Below are 16036 nucleotides of genomic sequence, written 5' to 3'. Positions count from 1 at the left end.
CTTTTAGCCCACAGTTCTAGTCCGGCATTCAACAAATGTAAGGATGGTGTAATCATTTTCAGACATGCAGGACTCAAAATAACTTGGCTTGCAAGCATTCTTTCCTGGAAAGTTCCTAGAGGATGTGCTTCAGCCAAATGAATGAGTGGGGTCCAAATGAGAAAGCCACATGGAGGTCCCCGGATGACCCCTGGTAGCAGTCATGGGGCAGCCAGGCAGGACCAAGAGGACTGGGGTCTCACATGGGGGTGAAGTAGTTGGCAGCACTCAGCTGGCTGGTTATTTGAAACATAATGCTGATAAGCATTTGACCTGTGTCAAGCATTTTAGGACAAGTTGGCCAGCACATGTAGAAAAAGCAAAGCAAGTAAAAATAGCAGTGGCTATTATCATCAGAAAGATGTATACTTGGCTGAAAAATATAAACCGTGTGAGAATGATGCTTTATAGTTAAGTTGTGCTTATCAGTAAGATTTTATGTTATGCTTTAGAAGGGGCCTAGGAATCCCTGATTTATGTACTTGAGCATGAATCTAAGAATCACACTTATTTTTGCTTGGAAACTGTTCTTGCAAGGATGAAAACTTCCAGATACTTTCTTGACTTGCAAGAGAATCCATGTGGTTATGTTAATCATGAAAAGATCCACACAGTTACAGTGAGTTAATCAGAGATTGGTGGCAAATTTAAGCTCCTATGCTAATTACCCATAAAAGTGAATAAATATACCTCTTTATAACAAATTCTCTAAAATACTCTTTTCCATAACAAACATCTAGTCTCAAGGTTGTAAGTCATATTTCTGGGCCAACCACTATTAAATAAACCAACTTTTGAAAGACAGCTTGTCCTTTTTAACAGTTGCGCTTGTTACAAACTCACTTTGTAGACCTAAGTACAGAATGAAGATAGATAGAGCTTGAACTCTGTCTTATGACATGGCAGCATTAAGCCTACTCAGTTAAGTACCTCCCTGACTTGCTATGATTTCAAGCACAATTATTACTATAATATTTAAGAGTTATAAAAGTCTATGAATAGCTTTAAATTTGATGAGATATTATTAAAAAAATGGAAATTGGGATGATGGGAGAAGGAAAGGGGGAAGAATGCATGAAGGGTAAATATTCATCTAAAATAACAAGAAGCAAGGTAGATACATAAACATTTTCAAAAATAAAATATACAAAGTCTTTGTAAATAGGGAGGGTTGGAGGGGTTGAAGGGAGGGCAGGGGAAGGGAGAAAAATAAGAACCAAGAGAGATTATGTAAAGGTGCAAATCTCCAATGATGAATGTCATTATATTGTATGCCTAAAATGTACCAATAAAATAAAAATTAAAAAAATAAAACGCAAACATATTATTTTAAATATGAGAATAAATAACAGCCAGGGATTTAGCTCAGTGGCACCACACCTGCCTCGTAAGCGCAAGGTCCTGAGTTCAATCCCTGGTACCAAAAAAAAAAAAAAAAAAAAAGAATAAATAACAAAAGAAAGATCCAGATTCAAAATATTTTTGAAGAATGGTAAAGGGTAGGGCATGTGGCTATTATTTTTCATTAACATTTTTGTCATTTTAAACTCTGTTGTTGTTTTTTTTGGTACTGGGGATTGAACTCTGGACCTTGAGCTTACGAGGCAGGTGACGGAACCACGGAGATAAATCCTCGCCCCGAAACTCTGTATTTTTGAAATTTTTGATACAAATTGCAATGTAAGAAAAATAAAATAGAGCTGATAATTTACACAGTAGCACCGTGGAGCCCAGGTGGGCGGAGGGAGGCTCCTGGGTGAGGGCTGCCCTTCCTGCCGCCCCTTGCACAGACGGTTAAGTCAGGAGTCAAGATCTGTTCAGTTAAAACTTGGGTGCAGGATTGTTCTTCTGGAAGCTATTATTTCAGATATAATTTGATTCCTTGTTCACTTTTGTGTTGGAAAAGGGGCTTTTCCAGCTGGGCTAACTGATGGTGAGTGGTAGCCAGTATGGATAAGAATGGACTGGTTCTCTGGCCAGCATAGATTGGACTGCCTTAGCCTGCAAATTTAAAATTACTTTGTTGCATGTGGAGTAGAGACTAGTACCGACAAAGTATTTATTCAAAGTTACATCAATAAGAAAATTTAAGGGTCAAGAATTCCAAGATTAGATTTTCTGAAATAAAATTGGAAAATAATTAAAAAAATGTGAAATGTCCAAGTTCCATTTGGTCAACAGAGATTTTACAAGTTGAAAAGACTCAATCATTCCCCAGTAGATATCATGATTTTTCTTTGTACCTTTGTAGGTGGCACTCGTGTTTCCAAATAGTGACCCTGTGATGTTCATGGTTGCATTTTATGGATGTCTCCTGGCAGAGCTGGTTCCTGTCCCCATCGAGGTGCCGTTAACGAGAAAGGTAGCAAACTTGGGCCAGACCTGGGGCTTGGTCATCTGCAGTTCCATTCTGAACTTGATACACCAGGCTGCGGTGCCCCCTTGGGGGTGGTAGTGGCAGGCAGGCCAGCCAGGATGCCTGAGAGCACTTAGATGCAGTTTGCCTGCAGACTTCTTCCTGGCAGAGATTCCAGACACTCTCTGGTTAGGAACAACTGTCCTGTCACCCATTTGAATTTCTCAACAGAAATGATGGGGCTTGGGCCGGGGATTTAGCTCAGTGGTTCCGGTGCCTGCCTTGAAAACATAAGGTCACGAGTTCGATCCCCGGTACCAAAAAAACAAAACAAAAGAAATGATGGGCCTTTTTTCCTTTCAGTGAACAGAATTTGTGACTCAAGAGTTTGTTAAACTTTTACTCAAAACCAAATGATTGTTGATGATTTTAGTTTGAATAAGCTGAATGGAAATTCTTGTGCTTTTCTATTCACTTACACGACAGAAGGGAGTTTTATTGCTGATAAATTATTAATGTGGAGGATGTGCTCCTGTTCTAGGTAGCCATACCATTTTAGATATAAATATCAGTAATTTGATTGTTGAAACAAATATCACCTTAGAAGTAGAGTTTTCTATCATCCTGTCCCAGTGTTCAGGTTGTTAAAATGAGCACTGTAAACAACAAATGTCCAAGAGTCCCACAAATAAAATTGGTACATCTCTAAGGACAGTGTGATAAATCAGGTGTTTGAATACCGTGTTTTTTAGGAAAGAAACTAGAGATTTGTAAAACTTACATGAAGAAAATGATAGAATTTAGGTGAGGGACGTGCCCAAAGGAAAATTTGAGTGAAAGGAGAGGTGTTCTTGTGTAAAAATGATTATTATTGTTGTGTCAGGCTTCCCCTGATTAATTTAGAAATTTCAAACATGAGTCAATAGAAATTTTAATGCTGTTATTTTTAGAGTTTATTAAAATACTTTTAAATGCCATAAACTTGAAAAAATTAGCCCCTTATCTAGACCTTTATATTTCATTGCAAAAACAAAAATATCTTTTGAACTTAGAAACAGTTGTCATAGTTTATGAACTGTTTCCATGAAAATGTAGTAATGTGCCAGCAGCAGGCTTGGATTTTACGGTGGGTGAGGAAACTACTCTGTTCTCGATTACGGCATGGAGCCCTGGTGGCACTGGTGGTGGGACTGTGGCTCCTTCCAGCTTCCCATTTCTCTGTGGTTGCTATTTCTGCAGGACGCAGGCAGCCAGCAGGTTGGGTTTCTGCTGGGCAGCTGTGGAGTCGCCCTGGCCCTCACCACAGATGCTTGTCAGAAGGGCCTGCCCAAGGCACAGACAGGAGAGGTGGCGACTTTCAAAGGTACGGCCCCCAGGGAACAGAGGAGTCATGGCTTTGGCTTCTGTTAATCTATACCCTCTAGGCAGTCCAGAAATTAAGCAGTGCAGAGCTGGCAGGTCTTCATCAAAAGTGATACCTTGTACACTGGATCTCCATTTCTGTCTAGTTCCATGTCTCCACCTGTGCTGTCCAGTGTGATGATCATTAGCCAGGTGTACCTACATAGATCAAAAGAAAATGAGACTAAAATTTGAGTTCCTAAGTTACCCAAGGCTGGTGGCTGCGTGTAGGACACAGGCTCCAAGTGTGGAGAACAGAGCCTTCTGACTGCCAGTGATGCATATCCCGTCTTCTGTCATAGGCTGGCCTCCCCTTGCCTGGCTGGTGATCGATGGGAAGCACCTGGCCAAGCCCCCCAAGGACTGGCACCCTCTGGCCCAGGACACAGGGGCTGGGACTGCCTATATTGAGGTAAAGACGCCCCTCAGTCAACACACAGACCTATCCCCATGGAGTTGGATTTCTTTTTCGTAAGATAGCTGTTTTCTTTTTCTTTTTTCTTTTCTTTTCTTTTCTTTCATTTAAGGCAGAGTTCTCCTTAGTTATACTATGCCCCAGAAATATATAGTGCCTTATAGAACTGTACTAAGATCCTTTCAGGTTTAATCTGCCCTACTTCTCCCTTAACTGGGCCCCTGAAGTGCAGACAGTAATGATGGAACGTGTGCACTTCCCCCAGACACCTCAGGACCAGGCTGTAAAGTGCTTTGGGTGCCCAGCAGCCACAGCTGCTATTTTAAAAATCCTTCCAGCCTCTGTTCTGCCCACTGTGGCCTCTGAAAACACCATATAACATTGTTTTCCTTTGAAATCTTACAGTATAAAACCAGCAAAGAAGGCAGCACAGTGGGTGTCACGGTATCCCATGCATCCCTACTGGCGCAGTGCCGGGCGCTGACCCAGGCGTGTGGGTACTCAGAAGGTAAGGGGACAGGCGGGTGTCAGCTCCTCCTCCCTTGCATAGGTCTCTGATGTTCTTGATCCCACCCTGGATACTGTCACTCCCATGTGGCACCCAGCCTTGGGAGTTGCCTTTGCCCTTTTCCCAGCTGTGCTGCACAGGGAGGCTGCTGTCCTGTGGCATGCCAGGGTCTCCGCTTATGCTGCCAGGAGCATAAGGTGTCTCAGCTGAGCCTGGGCAGCCACATTGGGACTGTCTTCAATCAAGTCATATGCATATTAATTTTAGGGAGCATGAACCTACTACACACCAGTGATTTATTTGCACGGTGGGTTGGCTCAACCTGTGAGGTACCAAAGGATGGTGCGTTTTGCATTATGAAGAGCGGAAAACGGCTTGGGACATGTTTCCTCTTGTGGTATCTGTGAGAGTGGCTTTGGCTTAAGCTCTCCTGCATGTAAACGCTTCAGTGGAATCTGTCTGGTCATCCATTGTCTCTTGGTAAAGTATAGGTGGCTCCCAATTTACTGTTAAACATCAGATATTTAACTTAGAGAAGTATTTTTAAATTAATATTTTATAGTGATAGATAATAATTATATGTATTTATGGAGTACAGTATGAAACATTTTACAAATTGTAAAACTATACTCATGGTGGTTTTCTTACATTGCAATACTAGAATTGAACAAAATGAGAAAGTAAAATTGGATGTGTGTTTAAATGTCTGCAGTAGGGATATTTAAAAGCAAGGGGTAGCTTTTGGATCTGTTAGACTTTTTTTTTTGTACCAGGGATCGAACTCGGGTCCTTGCGCTTGTGCAGCAGGTGGCAAAACCACTGAGCTAAATCCCCGGCCCTGAATCTGTTAGACTTTTATGGAGACTTGGAAAAGGACTTCAGATATTTCCAGGGGTTTTAATAATTTTTAAGTTGGACCTATCAAATCAAGTTCTGTGAGTTCTTTTCCCTCAGCTCTAGTGCTGATGTAATGGGTGTTACTGCTAATTTGGGGACTGTAGCTGACAAGGAGAGGAGATTGCACCACTGATACTTAGAATGCAGCAGCACTTCTGGCACATAAACCAGACCCCTCTGCTCACCCTGCGTCTGTCTTAGGGAACACCTGGGTGCTGGTGGCCTTTAGAGAGGAACTGGGTCTGTCCACAGCCCCGGGTGCTGTCCTCTGCCCTGAGTGAGGTGGCAGCCAGAGGACCTGGCTGGGGTCTCTGAGCAGAGGACTGTTCAGCTCCCTGCAGGGCATTAGCTATTGCCCCTGGGTAAAGGAGCTGCAGAGGAGGAGGAGTAACTGTCTGGAGATGACCAAGCCACTGCTGTGCGAGGCAAGATGCAGGACCCTGGCCTCTGGGTGTGAGAGACACTGAGAGGCACAAGTATCCATGGTAAAGTATGTGGTGACATATCATACAGTTTCTTCAGTGTATGGCATTCCCTGTAGCCTCAGATTCATGATAAGGATTGTCCTGAATTTCAGTCCAAAATTGTGTGCTTCCAGTAATTTCAGTAGACAACAAAGATTATTGATTAATTGGTTTGGTGCATGGTGTTTGGAAATGCTATTCCTGCCTTCTCAAACTCTTACGTGTTTGTGATATACTCATCTCAGAAATCCTCTAGAAAATGTGTGGGGTTTGTGAAGTGCTGCTCATTGGTTTAACCTTCTTTGTCTGCTTTCAGCTGAAACATTAACAAATGTGTTGGACTTCAAAAGGGATGCTGGTCTGTGGCATGGAGTGTTAACAGTGAGTGTTGTTTGCTAATGACTAGCTTTGTACCCAGTGGTGAGCCAAGCCTATGGAATAAGAGGTGTGTGGATGTGTTGGTTTGATTTTGCTTTTCTGGTGTGGCTTAATCTGGCTCACCCTGGTGGGTCCATCTCTCTCTCTTTCTGGCTCTCAGAGTGTCATGAATAGGATGCATGTTGTCAGCATCCCCTATGCACTGATGAAGGTCAACCCGCTCTCCTGGATTCAGAAAGTGTGTTCCTACAAAGGTAATGCACACTGCCCTCCCTTGACTCATCCTTCGGTAAGACATCTCTTTTGAACTGATCTTTGGTGACTAAGGAGGAACAGAGCCAGTATATGGAATTGCAGTGTGGGCTGAGGCGCCTGAGCCACCCGTGCTGATGAGCTGCCTGTGGTGACAGTGGTGCTCCATCAGGTCTCCAGGGCAGCACCAAGTGCAGCAGTCTCTCCTTGTCCTGTCTTGGGGAAAAGTGGGTGGGACTCACTGGATGGTGCAGTCGGCACAAAGGGCCATGTCCACACATTCAGATCTCAGGCTTCTCCCACCTCTCAGCCTGGCAGCCAGGTGATACAGTGGGTAGTGGGGCTTACTGAAACCAGGGCCAGTGCCCGGGGAGGGAAGGGCACGAGGTAAAATGGGCAAATATGCATGGAGCAGTAGAGAGCTTCTGAGAAAAAAATAACAAGTTGAAAATGCTTGTATAGATCACATCCAAGTTATATCTCGAAGTTGACTTTTTAAGGGCAGAGGGCTGAGGTCGGCCAGATGGTGTGTGAGAAAGAGCTGCAGAGAAGGCATGCGACCTGGGACAGCAGCTCCTGTGCCCTCTGTGCTGCCTCTCTGCCTCTGTCTGGAGCACCAAGGTGCCCACTCTCCCAGTGACACAGGGATGTCTGTGCTGCCTTCTCTGTAGCCCGAGCTGCACTGGTGAAGTCTCGTGACATGCACTGGTCACTCCTAGCTCAGCGAGGCCAGAGGGACATCAGCCTCAGCTCCCTGCGCATGCTGATTGTGGCCGACGGTGCCAACCCATGTGAGTAGGTGCTCCACACCCCTTCCTGAAGACTTTGACACCAGATGCATGGCCAGCCTGTTGAAATAGAATCTGTGGAGAAACAAAATTAAGGCATTTTCACTGTCATTGTCACATAAAATAGAAAAGTTTAGGTCATATTACTCATTTTCCCCTATGTAGTCCATCTCTTGGAAAATATGGGGTGCACAGTACTGTGACCCTCACAGACCCTCCATCCTACAGCTCTGCCTGCATTTCAGCTCCCTACCCAATGCTGTAGGCCGTCCACGTTCCTGCTTGGACCCACCACAGTCTGTGCCATAGAGTCTGAGTGTGCCACCCCCTCAGTGCCTTCTCTGGGCACTGGCAGTCCTGCTGTGGCTGTACTCTGTCCATGTTCCCTGCAGCTCCTGCAGCTCTTCCACATCAGCCTCAACATACAGTTCCTCTGCTGTCCTCAGAATGCCTGTCTGTCCCTCTCGCACTGAACAGTCTGTAATCACCTCTCCTTAGAAGATGACTGTGCATCTCCCTAAGAGCATGAAGTCTGAGGGCCACTGAACAGCTCCTTCCTTTCTGTTCTGCCCTGGGTTAGAAGAGGTGTATGGTCCTAGGACTGTACCACCTTGAGCTCTGGGAGTTTACACATCTTTAACACCCAGTCCTGAGGCCTGCCACCCTACATCACCCAGCAGGAGCCTCCCCAGAGGAGAGGATGTTGAGGGAGAGGAGAGACAGTCCCTGGGTGGATGCAGAAGTGGCCTTGCAGCCAGCCATGCAGACTGCACAGTCCAAGGCTGCTGCAGCCCTCAGGCGCCCAGGCTGAGCCTTGTTGGAATGTGAAAGGTCTGGGTCACAGACGTCCTCAGGTGCCCGGGAGAGTCTGCTGCCCCACAACACGAAGTTCAGGAGGCTTTTCCCAGAACCTGATCTTAGAAGGCAGGGGCGGGCAGGCCTCTGTAACACACAGGGCTAACAGTAAAACCTCTTAAGGGATTTCCAGTCTCTTAAGCTCTGCCTCTCTGAACTATAACTTGCCTTGTGATAGGCTTACTGCAGGTGGGACAAGGGAAATGTTTGCAGCCACCAGAGCTGTGGGCACCCTGGAGATCTAGTATTGGCCCCTGATGTTGGCCCCAGTTTCCACTCATGTTCCTCTTCTGTTGCTTCGTGCAGGGTCTATATCTTCCTGTGATGCCTTCCTCAATGTCTTCCAGTCCAGAGGCCTGAGGCCAGAGGCCATCTGCCCTTGTGCCTGTTCTCCTGAGGCTCTGACGGTTGCCATCCGCAGGTAACTCACCTGCTGCATCTTGGGAGCACTAGGTTTGCTAACTCATTTCTAGCAGTAGGAATCTTGAGGCAGTGCCTGTTCTCATCAGTGTGTCAGCCCATCTCTTCAGCAGTTGTATGGCCCAGGCCCCATGCCCTCCCCAGGCTGGACTTGCACAGGGAGTTGGGTCCTTGGACTGAATAGTGGGTTCTTGCAGGGTGCTGGCTTCTTTCCAAATCAAGAAGATGTTGCTGTGTCATCCTTAGCTGTAGTAAACAGTGTAACTGAGGAATTGCCCCTCACTCTGAGGGAGGTGCCCGTAGCCATGAAGTCTGTCCAAGCCCCTCCTGGAGAAATGCTGCCCTTGGTTTCCTGGTGCTGTGATGTAATGGCTCACCATAGCCTTTGAAGCTTAGAACAGTGGCACTTATTTCCTCCAGTGCTGTGGGCCAGGGATCTGGGCAGGGCTCTTCCGGGCCACAGTGGTGCAGAGAAGTGGAGTCTGGAGCTGTGGAGCTAAGAAAGCTCTGCATGTGCAGTCTCGGGGCTCCTTCCTCTTGTCTCGAATGGGTGACCTCTGCTGGTCATTCTGCTCACCTGGCTGCCCAGGGTTCCGTGTGAGTACCCTAAGATGACCAGTGGAGGCTGAGCACCTCGAATGACCTGCCTGGGCTATTGCATGGCACCCCCTCCCCTGTACTCTCGGCTACCTCCAAGGGCACACTGCAGAAGTGGTTTGGAGACTTCATCTTGAAGACGTTAGAACACACAGGCTCCTGACATTGAGCAGTTATTTGGTGTGGAATTGTGCTGTGGCCAAGGTAGGCCATTAATGCCCTGTCCTTAGAGGGTTACCTAGCCCCCACTCAGGTAGCCTGCTGGTGCTCATGTTTCAGACCGCCTGATCTGGGAGGACCTCCTCCAAGAAAAGCTGTCCTGTCAATGAATGGCCTGAGCTACGGTGTGATCAGAGTTGACACTGAAGAGAAGTTGTCAGTCCTGACCGTTCAGGATGTTGGCCAGGTGATGCCTGGAGGTAAGAAACAACCAGATGTCTCTGCATCCTGCAACCGGTTGATAAAACAAACAGAGTCACAGATGTTCCAGGCTTTGTAGTAATGTTCTAGAAACAAGAATACAAGTAAGATTTCTTTTAAAAATTTCCAATTTGTAAAATATTTTTAATGTAAAAAAATATTTTCCAATTTTAAAACCACAGTCTGCAGCCCTGTGGCAGTGAGCCAAGGTATGGGGTGATAGAGTGACCTTCCTGCAGATGCAAAGTTCCACTGAGGAGATAAGACAGCCTGGCTGGCCCAGGGGACCTCAGTGGTGCGCAGAAGTGGGAGACGCCACTCCTTCTGTTCTGTGGTTGCTCCTCACTGCAGCTCTACTGCTGCTCCCACTGCCCTCTCCCTATGACAGCCGCTCTGGGGTTACAGGCAGCTGTCTTACCCTTCTCAGTGACTTCTAGAAGCAAGGCCCCATCTCTCACCCGGTCACTGAATATATCATTTTTGAACAACTGTACCTCACAAAAGGATCAGACTTTTTTTTGGAATTGGGGATTGAACTCGGGACCTCATGCTTGCCAGGCAGATACTGTGCTGCCGAGCTACATCCCTGGCCCGGATCAGACTTGTAGAGTGCTTGAATCTGTGGATAAAACATTTTCAAAAATACCAGAGAATAGTTTCAATATTTGCAGCTATTATGACGAAGTACAAGTGACTCTTGTAAACCTTCCTTGAAGATGTGGTGGGTAATTACTTTGAATAAATATAGAAAGTGTCCAGAGATGTGCTCACCTTCATTATCAGTGTAGATTACAGCAGGACACGCACATTGTCCCCTGGCATGTGTGTGTAGTTACATCTGGGCATATGTGTACGGTGACCCCTAGGTGTGTGCGTGTACACAATGACCCTTAGGCATGTGTGTGAGCAGTGACCCCCAAGCATGTTTGAGTGCATGGTGACCCATAGGTGTGTATCTGCACAGTGTCCCTAGGTGTGTGAAGTGGCCCTTGTGTGTGTGTGTGTGTGTGTGTGTCAGCGACCCCTAGGAGTGTGTACACAGGACCCTAGGCGCATGTGAAGTAACCCCTACCTGTATGTGTGTGTGTTCACACCGAACCCGAGGTGTGTGCCTGGGTGCAATGTCTCAGTTACTTTTCTGACACTGGGACAAAATAACCAACGCCCACAATTTAAAGGAAGAGAAATTGATTTTGGCTCATAGTTCAGTCCATGATTGGCTTGTCTCCAAGGCAGAAACAGCATGGAGGAGGGGCATGGTAAAGGAAAAGCCGCTCAGCCTATGGCAGGCAGGAAGCAGGGAGAAGGGAAGAGCCAGAGAGGGAGATGGAGCTTTCCAATAACATCCCCAATGACCCACCTCTTCCAACCAGGCCCCACCTCCTGACAGCATATTCAGCTCTGGCTTCATCAGTGGATTAATCTGCTGATGAGTATACTGCCTCCATGATCCAATGATATTCTGAAGCCCTACCTCTGAACACATGAGACTTTTGGGAGACATTTTATATCTAAATCATAACATTCTGTACTGTGGCCCACAAAAGACCTATGTCTATCTCTTTATCCAAAATGCATTAAGTTCATCTCTAAGAATCACCAAAGTTTTAACTTTGCTTTCCAGAATTGCTGAAAAGTCCAAGTCCAAAGTCTCCTCTGAGATTCAAGGCAAACTCCTAGCTGTGAGCCCCTGTAAAAATTAGTTAAATACTTCTAATGTACAATGGCACAGGGTAAATATTCCCATCCCACAAAGGAGAAATTGGGGGATAGAAAAGAATGTGACCAAAGCAAGACTAAAACCCAGCAGAGCAAACATTCAATCCTGTAGCTCTTTGTCTGGCACCTGGGGCAAATTGTGGCAAGATGTGAGGTCTTTGGGGCTTGGCATTGCTGGTTGCAGCCCACATGACATCTCTCTTGGGCAGACTTCACTCACTGCAGCTTTCCTCAGCAGACCTTCCATGTTCCTGGGGTCTCTACTGCACTTTTGGTTTCAATCTCACAGCTTTGCACACTGTCTTCTTCTCCAAGGGCGTACTGCCTGACTTCCCAGGCCTTCTGCTACAATCTGCGTAGAAGCCTCTATGACCCCATAACTCTTGAATTCTGCATGCCTGTAAAATCAGCACCACATAGTTGATGTCAAGGTCTGCTGCCAACTGAAACAATAAGCAGGCCCCTTTGGATTATGACTCCAGAGACCTGTGAGTACCTAGATGGCTGAGCATGGTGAAATGAAGCCTGAAGAACCAATTCCCTAGGCAACTCTTCTCAGCCGGTACTCTTTTCTTAAATGAAAGCTTTATAGTTTTGGACCCTTGAGCTTGCAAAGGGTAGGGTATTGCTGATTCCTGAGATGTCCTCAAGCTCTCTTTCCTATTGTCCTCACACAAAGTACTTGGTTTCTTTTAAATGCTAACCTTCTTAGCAGCCGAGCTCAAATTGACCCCAGCTTTACAAGTGCTTCCCTTCTGGCCACCAGCAAATTTTTTCAAATAATTCAGCTCTGCTTTTTGGTCCTGATTTCTCACTGTAAATCTTGCTAAAAAGAGCCTATAGGACCCATGTCAAAGCCTTAATCTTGGGTTGCCTTGAAATTTCCTCCACCAGATTGATTCGTCTGCCACCCTTAATCTCAGTTTCTTACAAGTGTCAGGACATGGGCAAAATGTACACACACTTTCTGCCAGAGCATGACACACATGACCTCTAAACCAGCTGCCAACTGAGTCTGTTCCCAGCTGAGAATTCCTGAGCCTGGCCTTTACTGCTTATATTTCTGTCAGCATTCTGGTATTCTGAGCTCTGATGAGAATCTCCTGTTAAATCAGCTTACAGCATTCTAGGGCTTCTCTAGCTAGCATCTGCAAACCTTCCTAAAGCCCTCCTATGAACCAGTCCCAAAGGCTTCCGAACTCATGGTCAGGTACTGACACAGGAGCAACCTCGCTTCTCTGGTACCAGCTTTTGTCTTTCTTGTTCCGGGCATAAAATACTGAGCACCCACAACTTAAAGGAGAGGTTTATTCTGGCTCATGGTTTCCTCCATGATTGGCTGGCTCTAAGGCAGAACAAGCATGATAGAAGGACACAGCAAGGGAAAAGGTAATCAATCCATGAAGTAGGAAGCAGATAGATAGGAGGAGCCAGGCAGGGAGATGTAACCATCTAGTTACAATCCCCAGTGACCTGCCTCTTCCAACCAGGCCCCACCTCCTAACAGCACATTCAGCTCTGGATTTGTCAGTGATTAATCTACTGATGGGTATAGCATCTCTGTGATCTAGTTAACTTTCCAAAAGCCCCACCTCTGAACACATGAGTCTTGTGGAGGACGTTTTACATCTAAACCATAACGTAGTTACCCTCTAGGCATGTGTATGCAGTGACGTGTGTGTGTGTGTGTGTGTGTGTGTCTGTGTGTGTGCAGTCAACTTGATGTATGAGCACGAGATGTGCATGTGCACATTTTCCCCAGATGTGTATGTGTGTGCAGTGTCCCACCAGGGATGTGTGTGTTGTGTGTGGCAGAGCCTCTCAGGCATGTTTATGTGTGCACGGTGCCTCCAGACATGTGTTTGTATGCACAGTGATCCCAGGTGCATATGTGCACAGTATCCCCTAGGGACGTGTACATGTGCAGTGCCCTCCAGGTTTGTGTGTGTGTGTGTATGCACAGAGACTCCCAGGCATGTGTGTGTATGCAGTGACTCTTGGGGTGTGTGTGTACACGGTACCTTACAGGCACATGTGTGTGCACAGAGCCACCCTGGCATGTGTGTGCACAGTGCCCCAAGCACATGTGTGTATGCAGTGACCTCAGGTGTATGTGCATGCACAGAGCCCCCAAGCGCCTCTGTGTGTGCATCGATCCCAGGGGTGTGTTTGTGTGTGTGTGTGCATGCACTTGTGTTTGTGCAAGTTTTCTCAGTCCTTGCAGTGCCCTGGTGGACAGCACTGACTTAGGTCTTCCATCCCAGTGGTTCCATGTCTGCAGCTATACAGTCTTCCACTGTTAGTGCCACAGTTTTTTGTGGCAATATGAAGTGTTGGGTGTGTGTGTCTTTTTATGATTTTAATTCTGTCTCTATGCGTGCCTGAGAGTGTTGTATGAAGCTGGTTCTGCTGGATGGTGAAACAGATCAACACCTCGCTGCCCTTTAGCTGAGTACTTCTAGCCTTCTCTTTCATCTGAGAGAAGCCTGTTGGCTGAGACTTACCACCCAAAGGATGTGCCATATATATATTTTTAAACCTAGGGCCTTGCACATGCTAGGCAAGTGGTCTACCACTGATCTATACCCCTTTCGTGTTTTGTTATTTTTAAATGAAATAATACTTGCCATATTGCACTAGCTAGCCTCAAGTTTGCTATCCTCCTGCCTCAGCCAGGTAGCTGGATTACAGGTATTTGCTACCACACCCAACTGTGTTGTGCTTTTTAATCACTCATAATGCTTTTTGTTGTTTTGCGGTGCTGAAGATCAAACCCAAGGGCAGGAGCATGCTAGGTAAAGACTTAACCACCAGGTGAAGTGCATACTATCCACATCGTAAGTCTCCTTTGAAGAACATGTTGCAACTGTAATGTCTTGTTTCTATAACATCAAATATACCACAAAGTAAGGTTTTGTGAATAATCTGTTTAAATACATTTTTCATTTGTGACTTTGAATTTTCTTCTTTTCAGCTAGTGTGTGTGTTGTGAAGGTAGAAGGTAGTCCTTATCTCTGTAAAGCTGATGAAGTTGGAGAAATCTGTGTGAATTCCAGTGCAACTGGGACAGCATACTATGGGCTGCTTGGAATCACAAAGAATGTGTTTGAGGTTTGTAAATACATTTTCCTGATCTTCCTGTTCAAATCAAGACCCGTGAGTATTGAGGGGGTCCAAGGGTGCAGGGTGCTGTGGGCAGAGCAGAGGCCAGGTGCACACAGAGGTGAGGCGCACTCGAGTCCTGCCACAGGCAGCCCTGCCCATCACAGAGCAGTCACGCCAAGGAAACAGGCCACAGAGGCCATGGGCCCCTGGAGACCCTGATCTTGGCAGCATCTCCCTCCCACGGAGCAGGGTGGCAACCAGGTCCTGTGTAGAGTGCTGTCTTTCCGGGAGTTGGTCACTGTCCACAGGCTGATGTCCCCCTTCCGCTCCGCAGACTGTTCCGGTCACGGCAGGAGGAGTCCCTGTCTCTGAGAGGCCTTTCACCAGGACAGGCCTGTTGGGCTTCATCGGTCCTGTGAGTATGTCCTCTCACTGGGGATGTCAGGCAGGGATAAAGGACATCTTGCTACAGATGGGTGTGTCCCCTTCGCCCTGCTTTCCGTGCTGCCCACCCTGCCCACTGCCTTGTTTATGTGCAGGCTGTGCACAGTTCTGAGTCTGGGTCCCAGTTCCACATGGAGCCCGCCTGGGGCTGATGAGGTTGTTTTGCTTTCTGTACAGGGTAACACGTGCATGGCCATTGTGGTGTCGCTCTTTACCATTTTACGTCTCAAATGTTTTAAAAGAAGCACTTTTTTGTGACATCTTGGCCCAGGGGTTCTTAACTGGGTGACTTTGCCCTCTTCCTTCTGGGGACACACGGTGGCCTCTGCTCAGGAGAATGTCGCGGCAGCTATGGGTATCTAGTGGCCCGGGTGCTGCTCAGCACCCACCATGCATGGGCTGGCACCTGTGGCAGCGCTGCCCACAGCACAGCACTGTGACTGGGAGCTTTACCTTTGCCCAGGAGTTTTCAAAGTCCCCTGCAAGCTTTACCCACAAACTAACTCCCGCCACACCTCCTAGCAGCCACCCCGAACTCCTGCCCCCTTGTTACTGGAAGGTGCCTGCAGCTCTTTTGATCCTGTGAGGTGTGCAGTTCTGTGTGTTTCTGGCTGCCCCTGGCTGGGCTTGACCATGCCCACCATTCCCACAGGATAACCTGATCTTCGTTGTGGGCAAGCTGGATGGACTGATGGTTGTGGGAGTCCGAAGACACAATGCAGATGATGTAGTGGCCACCGCCCTGGCCGTGGAGCCCATGAAGTTTGTCTACAGAGGCAGGTGATGCTCTGTGGAGCCCTCAGGTTCCACGCTAGTTAGAGGGCAACTCTGTGCTGAAGGGAAAGCCCAGTCAGTCTAAATTTGTAAAACCTAAAAGCCCTTATACATCTGAAAAACCTTACAAAGAAACATGAAAATATTTGCAGTGGTAGTACCAGAGTTAATGTCCTCACTGTCCAAAGAGTTTAATTCCTCAAG

General features: G+C 46.8%; 1 protein-coding gene across 13 annotated transcripts in view; it reads left to right on the top strand.

The window, feature by feature from the left end:
* Positions 1–16036, top strand: part of Dip2a (DIP2 acetate--CoA ligase A) — a 113962-nt gene that overhangs the window by 71002 nt on the left and 26924 nt on the right. For 12 of the 13 annotated variants that reach the window (XR_002394172.2, XM_004842557.3, XM_021256459.2 and 9 more), the window contains 12 exons: positions 2291–2401; positions 3635–3758; positions 4099–4208; positions 4617–4719; positions 6397–6461; positions 6619–6712; positions 7382–7501; positions 8660–8774; positions 9650–9789; positions 14484–14620; positions 14949–15029; positions 15711–15838. Coding sequence is in view for 12 of the 13 variants with exons in the window: in XM_004842557.3 (XP_004842614.2) it covers positions 2291–2401; positions 3635–3758; positions 4099–4208; positions 4617–4719; positions 6397–6461; positions 6619–6712; positions 7382–7501; positions 8660–8774; positions 9650–9789; positions 14484–14620; positions 14949–15029; positions 15711–15838 (1328 nt within the window). In the remaining variant the exon portion in view is untranslated. Of the gene's footprint in view, positions 1–2290; positions 2402–3634; positions 3759–4098; positions 4209–4616; positions 4720–6396; positions 6462–6618; positions 6713–7381; positions 7502–8659; positions 8775–9649; positions 9790–14483; positions 14621–14948; positions 15030–15710; positions 15843–16036 lie in introns of those variants that run through there. The other variant, XM_004842561.4, reaches the window with a different exon arrangement.

The sequence above is a fragment of the Heterocephalus glaber genome, unplaced genomic scaffold (assembly GCF_053883595.1).
Source record: "Heterocephalus glaber isolate CG9 unplaced genomic scaffold, H.glaber_assembly_v1.0 deba00000122, whole genome shotgun sequence".
Taxonomy (NCBI): domain Eukaryota; kingdom Metazoa; phylum Chordata; class Mammalia; order Rodentia; family Bathyergidae; genus Heterocephalus; species Heterocephalus glaber.
The sequence above is the reverse complement of the archived record's forward strand: the minus strand, read 5'-3'. Positions and strand labels throughout refer to the sequence as shown.